The 8835-nt window shown below is 35.1% G+C and overlaps 1 protein-coding gene across 1 annotated transcript; it reads right to left on the bottom strand.

Moving 5' to 3' along the window:
- Nucleotides 1-849: 849 nt before the first annotated feature.
- LOC141440763 (uncharacterized) lies at nt 850-8478 on the bottom strand. The gene is made up of 4 exons (XM_074105309.1): nt 8261-8478; nt 7468-7619; nt 2882-6442; nt 850-1235 (listed from the first exon to the last, which is right to left on the bottom strand). The coding sequence occupies exons 2-3, from the start codon at nt 7611-7613 to the stop codon at nt 6010-6012; spliced, it is 579 nt and encodes a 192-aa protein (XP_073961410.1). The 5' UTR covers nt 7614-7619; nt 8261-8478; the 3' UTR covers nt 850-1235; nt 2882-6009.
- Between the last annotated feature and the right edge of the window lie 357 nt (nt 8479-8835).

The raw sequence follows: 8835 nt of genomic DNA, 5'->3' as shown, positions 1-8835 counted from the left end.
GTTTTCCTTCACCGCAAAGCTCGTGGTAAATTTCAAATGTAATTCCGCACATGAATTTCGAAAAACTCAGAGTAGCTAGCCGGGGTTCGAACCCACGATCCTCTGCTTGAGAGGCGATAGGTCAAACCACTAGGCCACCACGTCTTTTATCTGGAAGATTTACATGGAAATAAACAAGTAGGTAAAGAAAAAAAGAAATCATTGCTTCGTGACAACCTTCAAAATAAGAAAAGAAATTAAAGCTTACGCATGTCACGCTTGCTTGTTTATGCTTATATGTTAAGTGATGTATGGTTTATTGGGGGAGGCCTATGTCCAACAGTGGACGTCCTACAGCTGATATTAATAAATAAATATCACGGGACAATTCACACCAATTGACCTAGTCCCAAAGTAAGCTTAGCAAAGCTTGTGTTATGGGTACTAAGCAACGGATAAATGTAATTATATAGATAGATACATACTTAAATACTTAGTAAACACCCAAGACCCGAGAACAAACATTCGTATTTTTCATACAAATATCTGCCCCGACACGGGAATCGAACCCGGGACCTCAAGCTTCGTAGTCAGGTTCTCTAACCACTAGGCCATCTGGTCGTCTAAAATATGATGATGATATGATGATGATGATGATTGTAGGTATGTCCATCTGGAATAATCATGTATCTGGAATTTAGGAATGGGTATCACCCGCTCAAAGCACATTGTCAAAGCACACCCTGGGTCCTGACACAAAATTTCTGTTTTCACGATTTGAACCCAAAATCAATCAACTAAAGTTCAATTTTTTTTTATGTCCTCAAGTAAGGACCGGGGGATCCAGGAGGCTATGTATATTAAAACAGCTTAAACATTAAAAAAAGTTTCTCTTAGGTTGTCAAAAGTATGATAAAGATGACAAACACAGAAATAGAAAATTATCATTTGAACCAATGCGCTAGACAAAAACCTCTAGGTACGAGTATTCTAGATTTATACGAGTGCCACAAACAAAAGCTACGAGGTGACGCGAAATGGGCTAGCTGTCTCTGTCCTTCAAAGTCTCGCCAGTTTAGTAGCCATAGCGGTGATGGGGTCTCTGGTATGTAAGGGCTCTCCACCAACGCATTCTGAGTTATAGTCGCTGGATTGACCATAGCGTAGTCCACTGGTCTTCTATCGTAGAGAGGCTGGGCTTCACAAATTATCGCCAGCATGCCCAGAACAGCCAGATATTTGGGTATTATATTCATCTGGAAATAAAGATAATGCTACTGTAAAAATGATACATATTCTTTTTGGGCATAGATTAGCAACTAACCCAGGCTTTGCACGGGTGAAGTTTTGAATAAAAAAGAATTCTTTATGAAATTAAAATCTTTTTTTTATTAAATCCGTGCGGAACTTAGACATGTCGCCTGTATGTTATGTTAACATATCATTATGTACAGGATGTTTCTGACTATGGGGCTTTGAATGCAAGGTCCGATTCTACTCGGATAACAGAGCTACTTTTATTCTGCAAATTTTTAAAACCAGTGTTCATTTTATTTTTTTTCATGCAGATTAAGAGCGTTTATACCTGCCGAGCTGGCAACATTGCATTTTTGTTAGTTTTTCTCGATTACTCCATAAAAATTTAATGAAAATTTAAAATGCGGTCTGACAGAACTCTTCCTAATATATAAGTTAATGTGTCTACTCCAATAATTAGTCGTTATAGATTTTTATTTTCTTTAAAAACCGTTAATAATCATTTATTCGTTATGAAAGAATATAAAAGTCTATCATACTAATTGATGAATCTCAGAGGTGTTAAATGTCAAATTATTTAAATTCCCCCGTACCATGAGACAGCGATAACACCGCCATGTCCGATACACTGATTTAACGATAACCTAAACTTTGAATAAGGTAACGGCGCCTATTACCGTGGTACTTAAGGAAGTTTTCAAATGAGTCCCAAAAATTAAGGGTATCAAAGCTCCTTAACAAAAGAGATTTTTTTTTTATTTAAGAGCGTTTATTGAACTTTCAGTGTCTTAACTTTTTGGGCTCGTTTTAGTTATTAGTATTTGATAAAATAATTATTGAAATCAAAATACCCAAATCTTCTATTACCGTGGTAATGGACAGGCTGTGATTCCATTACCGCGAATTGAGCTTCTATTACCGAGGGTATAAAAAAACGGCAATTTTCTACCATCGGTAAAAGGAACGCGACACATGTTTTGGAACTTAATACCGAGGGATTAAAAAATGCAAGGTTTGATTCTACTCGGATTAACAGAGCTATTTTATTCTGCAAATTTTTAAAACAGGTTCATTTTACATTAGATTAAGAGCGTTTATACCTGCGAGCTGGCAACACATTTTTATTAGTTTTTCTCAACTCCATAAAAAATTTAACTGAAAAATTAAAATGCACAGAACTATTCCTAATATATAAGTTAATGTGTCTACTCCAATAATTATCGTATAGATTTTTATTTTTAAAAACCGTTAATAATCATTAATTCGTTATTAAAAATATAAAAGTGATTGATGAATCTCAGAGGTGTTAAATGTCAAATTATTAAATTCACCATGAGACAGCGATAACACGCCATGTCCGATACACTGATTTAACGATAACCTAAACTTTGAATATCAATAATAAATTATCTAAATTCAAGTTATTTAAAATCGAACCTTCCATTTACTTAAATGGTCAGAGACACGCTGTATAACAAGAGATATTTTTATTTACAGTACATTATGATAGAATTTATCTCAACCTACTCAGTGGATACGATATTTAACACACACTTTAATAACAATATCTAAAAAAAAAAAAAAAATTATATGAAATGAAAATGATAATTTATTTTCCGTTCCATTTGTAAAAAAATCTACTTACCTTGTAAATAAGTTCTTTTGTTACCAACCCGTCGTTATGTTTTTCAAAAATAATTATAGATAAGCACAATTTTTTTTTGATCACCACAAAGCAGTTGTACAGTAGCGACAGTAGGTTACCAAAAACATAAATTTTGAGCACTTTGAGACGACTAACCAGTTTAGTGATCTGGCACCCTTCACTGCAGTACTTGTATGTATAGTGTACGAGATACTGCATGTGACTGGAAGGCATAAGAGGCGATTGAAAATAAAGTGACATCAATTTGTTAATGACAGTTATTTGAGAGATAAGGAGAGAATACGAGTAAGTTAAACTAATTTGCTGATATCGTTCGGAATTCGAAACAGAAGATCAGTTTTCTTTTTCTTTCTCTTAAGAATCTTCAGGAAAACGAACAAAACCGACGAGTCCCGGGCGACATTAACATGCTAGTAAGTTGCATTGCTTGCTTGAATGTAACAATCAGTCAATTAAATATCGACTCGTATTTGTACAACTCAAGTACCGACGGTGCTGGCTGAAAATCAGCGCTGCTGAGCCAGTGTCCGATTCACAACCGCAATGACTCATACTATCTTACTTCCTATCTATACTATCGTACCTAATACTATTGTTGTGTCTTGTATAGTATTGTCCATTGTTGTGTTGTGAATAAATGTATTTCTTTTTTTCTTTAAGTAGGTACTTAGTCTTATTAGAGGACGAAAAAATATTTTAACCAGAAAAATAAAATTAACTGTATAATTCGTGACTTACTTACGTAACAAATAATTTTTGAATCTAGGTCTATATCAATGAACCTTTATACAATCCATGCAACAAATGTGTGTTAATGCAACTCCACTTCCACACTATAAGAACACACAAATCACACAACACTAACGCGTTTCGATTTAAAGTCAACCAGAGTTCGGAGCTGCATGTATACACATGGCATTTATTTGGTTGCTTATACCGGGTGTGGCCTGTTAAAACTTAGGTCGTACTCGTCAAACTGAACAACATTAGTTCAGCGACTTTTAAAAATAATGGAGTCTTTAGATTTCCCTTTTTTATACAAATTAAATACTTTTATCAATGTACGCCATCCTAGAACCCAACTGACGTCGCCTGTCACTGTACAAACATCGAGCATTTTGCCTTACATTGCTTCTTCGAATAAATTTTAAAGTGTAATAAAAATAAAAATTAACTAATTATTTTTAAAAGAATAAGTATATGCTTTGATAAAGATAATTTTGTTTGTCAAACATAAGTTCCTATATACAATTATTAAATAACCTAATGTATGTTTATTATTTATAAACAAAAAAAAAATACAATTTTTTTTAAAAACCAATTACATTTTTTTAAAGTCGCTGAACTATGTTGTTCAGTTTGACGAGTACGATCTATGTTTTAATTATTTGCTCGTATTACAGGCCACACCCGGTATAAGTACATAGTTATGAGGCCGCGGGTTAGTAAAGTAATTGTTTATGATTCATTTATGTTACAATGTCTTGTTTGACACCCAACGACTTAAAATTGTATAAAACAAGCTTTACGCAACAGCTGTGAGACTCGAACATATTAAATTCAACTCATCATCATCATCATCAGCCGGAAGACGTCCACTGCTGAACAAAGGCCTCCTCCTTAGACCGCCACAATGAACGACAACCCGCCACTTGCATCCACCGGTTTCCCGAAACTCTCACGATGTCGTCAGTCCACCTGGTAGGAGGCCTGCCAATGCCTCGTCTTCCGGTTCGTGGTCGCCACTCGAGAACTTTTCTCCCCCAACGGTTATCTGTTCTTCGAGCGATGTGGCCCGCCCATTGCCACTTCAACTTTCATATTTTTCCAGCTATGTCAGTCTCAGCTTTGTCAAATTCAACTACTTTATCTTATTACTAAGGCAATGCCTTTTTAAATCAACTTAAAAATCGGGAAACATTTACGAGCTTCACAAAATAAAACAAAACAATAGAAATAGGATATGGAGAAAGATCGGAGAAGGACAATAAAACTTTCTTTAGGTAACCCTTTCTATGTCTTCTTTCAATTTCATTGATCTTTTTAAAGATTCAAATACTCGAAGCAAAATAACGCCGGTTAAAATACAAGTACAGTATCTACAAGAGTATATATTTTTGGATGCCAATAATGGTATTGTAACTTTATACTTTTCCATTATATATATATATATATATATATATATATATATATTTATATATCGACTGGATGGCAAACGAGGAAGTGGGTCTCCTGATGGTAAGAGATCACCACCGCCCATAAACATCTGCAACACCAGGGATATTGCAGATGCGCTGCCAACCTAGAGGCCTAAGATGGGATACCTCAAGTGCCAGTAATTTCACCGGCTGTCTTACTCTCCACGCCGAAACACAACAGTGCAAGCACTGCTGCTTCACGGCAGGATTAGCGAGTAAGATATCAATTAGATTAAATGGTTGGACATTAAATAAATCGATATTTCCGCAATAAACGTTTATTTAGAAATTAACTGCCTTTACATCAATTTAATTAGCACACAAAACCCTATTCCACTGTTATGAAAACATTGCAGTAAATATTTGCCGCAAATTCATAGCCATTTTCATCTTCCTGTGGAAAGATATAACGTCACCATTAACACCCATTAAGTTGTTTCTAATTTACAATAGGCGTTATTTGTTTTATTATTCTGTGATTTCTCGGTCTTTGATTTCTTTTATACAAATTATAGCTTCGTGGTTTACGGCCTACGGCCTCTCAAGCAAGGGTTCGGGTTTGAGCCCGGGTTCTTGGGAATTGAAGTGCGAAATCTTTTTATTTATTTACTATGTCCATTGTAGTGAAAGAAAATATCGTAAGGAGACTGGCACGCACCTACAAGAAAATTCGATGGTGTATGTGAAGTTGTCAATCCATACTGGGTCCACATGGGCTCAGCCCACCCACTGGGCCACACTACGGTTTAAATCCTCTTATTCATCATTTTTAGAAGAAGCGTGTGCCCTGCGGCGGGATGTATTTAGTCCGAAATGATGATGATGAAACAAATTACGGTGTTGAGCTGATTTTTAAATAATTAGTCTTTTGACGTCATTGGGAGCAATTATTACAAGCTTTGTGTCACATCAAAAGAAAGGACTATTTGGCGGTCTAGAAATAAAGTTTCCTAATTGTGAGTTTTGAGCAAAATTCTGCGGGCTTTGAGCAAAATTTTGTGTTGTCTGAGCAAAATTTTGCGGGAACTGAGCAAAATTTTGTGGCCTCTGAGCAAAATTTTGTGGGATCTGAGAAAAGTCTTGTGGTTTCTGAGCAAAATTTTCTGGTCCTTGAGAAACAAGTGATCCTTGGCGTGATAAGCTATCGATAAAGAAGCTAGGTCTCTGGTCAAAAGTATGGGGTTTGTTTCTTTGTTCTTCTAATGCTTGTCTATTCAGCAACCAGAATGGTTGTCTGTCTGCTGGTAGTTTGCTGAGAGCGTCCACCACAGCCTGGTTGCCTAAAGCTTCTGGTGGTAAACGTAAAGTAGTTGTTGACATTGTAGTTGCATCGTTGCCGGCTCTGAAATAGAAAAAAATAAAACAAGAAAAAACAGTTACTTTAATTAATAATTAATTAATTAATGCGAATAAAACGTCTACGCAATTAGAGTTTGGCTAATAAAAGCTGAACCCAGCTATTATTTGAGTGGCAACATTATTCAAATGTTATGGACAAACAGACCAAAGAGCATTAAGAAACAGACAGTTGAGCTTGTACTATTATATATTCCGTTACTTGAGTGTTGTTTATTAATAAGGGCTTTTGTATTATGAAAAAGTACGCGTTTCTTCTCCCTTAGTGCCTACCGAAATGAACAAAACAAAAAAGAAACAAAATCGTCCAATCCTACTTTGGTCGGTAATCTACCAGGCGCGGCTCACTCCGCGATTTTGTTCACAAAAAAATATCAAATCCAATGTGGCTGCCATCACAAAAGCAGCTTTAAGCAATAGGCATCGTCTGTACTGCGCAATAAATTTCATTGTTAAATTTGCAATAGGATGATGGTGACATTTCTAACTTCTTCACTGGTGTATTCCGGGAGTAGCAACCCTAGTACCTACACGTGCCGCGTGCGAGTGAACACGAGTTATGCGATAGACAGAGAATCATATATAAATTAGGCACGATTCTTATGCCTAAACGTCACTTTTGTACGGCAGAGAAGCTTCTGTACTTGTACTGTTATTCTGTGGTAATGCGGTGAAAGTTATTTGAATTTGCCGCGTTTTTGCAGGTTCAGCTTTCATTAACCAGGCTCTACGAAACCGATTATAAGAAATTTGTTGGGGCTATCTATGAATCAAAACTACCGTGAGTTGAAGAACTAATGATTAAATGAGACACACGGGTCACTAATTATTAAATGAGATACCGTCGAAGTACGCCCGACATGTTCATCTTCAAGAAGGAACCACAAGTTAGTTCGAAATATATTGGACGTATTTACTCAAAAGTCACTATTCCGTTGAAAATTTGTCTTATAAAATAAAATCAATCATGAATTATTTATGAATGGTTTAGGTGTTGCAATCGTAACTAACCTGTCCAAGAGGTCACTACTCTGAGTAGTAGTTGTAGTGCTAGTGGGTTCGAGCACTGGGTAGCCCACGGGTCTTCTAAAGTATGGAGACTGAGCTGCGCATGATAGCACCAACATTCCCAAAATAGGCAGGAACATGGCAGCCATATTGATCTGGAAACAAAAAGATGTTAGCTAAATGTTTTTGTTTACATATTTGTTTATTGTGTATGATCTGTAACAAAAGTCATATAAAAAGGCACGAAATAGTAAATAATAACAATAAGTTTTTTTTTTATAATTGCAAGCTTTTTTCTGATTGTTCTCTCTGTCAACCGTACCTACTTGGGTAAAATTAGGTACCTATATCAAATTTTAAGCCAATTCAACCGCTGGAAGTAGGTAAAATGTAAGTTCCAAGATTTGGCCTCATTTGTTTTATGTTGTTTTGGTAACTCAATATTATGAAAACTGGGATAGGCATTTTAACAATTTAACATTTTTCCATGTTATTTTGACACCTAGATACCCTGACAGTAGGCACAGCATGACCCGGAGGCAAATAAGTAAACAAAAGTAGCTAATTAAATAAAAAATATAAATTCACAAAACAGACAATTTAACTCAATTACCTACTACTAGATTTATTTCGTTATTTTTTCATATATACGAAGTTTTTTTAATGTGCAATCTAAATTTTATTGCGTTATTTAAAATACTGTATAATTAGATTTATTGTTACTTTGAAATAAATCATTTTATTCTCTTTTATTAATTTTATCAATTTACCATGATTAAAAATATTAGTTACTTACCGTAAGCAAATAATAGTTAGGACACCTCTTGAAACTCAAAATAAATCACTTAAAACTTGACGATCTGGTTGAAATACTTTGCAAATGACAATATTAATGAAGTTGTTTTTAATCTGTTGCATTCGGCATACGAAGACACACTGATCGATTCGCTTATATGTGAGTTATAATAAAAGAGCAACAGGCATCTTTTTTTTAGTGAAAGAGACAACTAATTAAAACACGACTGGAGGTAGACAGGGACAGTATAATAACAAGAAAACAAAATGACGCACCTTGGTTTTAATGTCCTCGGGTAAATTAAAGAGGGTACATTATAATGCACAGACGAATTATTAGTTACATTTAAGTATGAGTCAATAAAAAGCTTCCTATTTACTTAAGAATTTAGTTGTAGTACAGGGTTTTTCCATAATTATTAATCGCTCGCAATGAGTTGCAAATATACTGGAAACTTAGTTTTTAGATTTATTACTCCTAAAAATTAGTAAAGGGTGTGTAATAATAAAAGTAGGACGTAATTAGAAAAACAAGACGTGTGGAAGGACAAGCAATATTTCAATTACGTAGGTACC

The sequence above is a fragment of the Choristoneura fumiferana genome, chromosome 23, assembly GCF_025370935.1.
Source record: "Choristoneura fumiferana chromosome 23, NRCan_CFum_1, whole genome shotgun sequence".
Lineage (NCBI taxonomy): Eukaryota > Metazoa > Arthropoda > Insecta > Lepidoptera > Tortricidae > Choristoneura > Choristoneura fumiferana.
The sequence above is the reverse complement of the archived record's forward strand: the minus strand, read 5'-3'. Positions and strand labels throughout refer to the sequence as shown.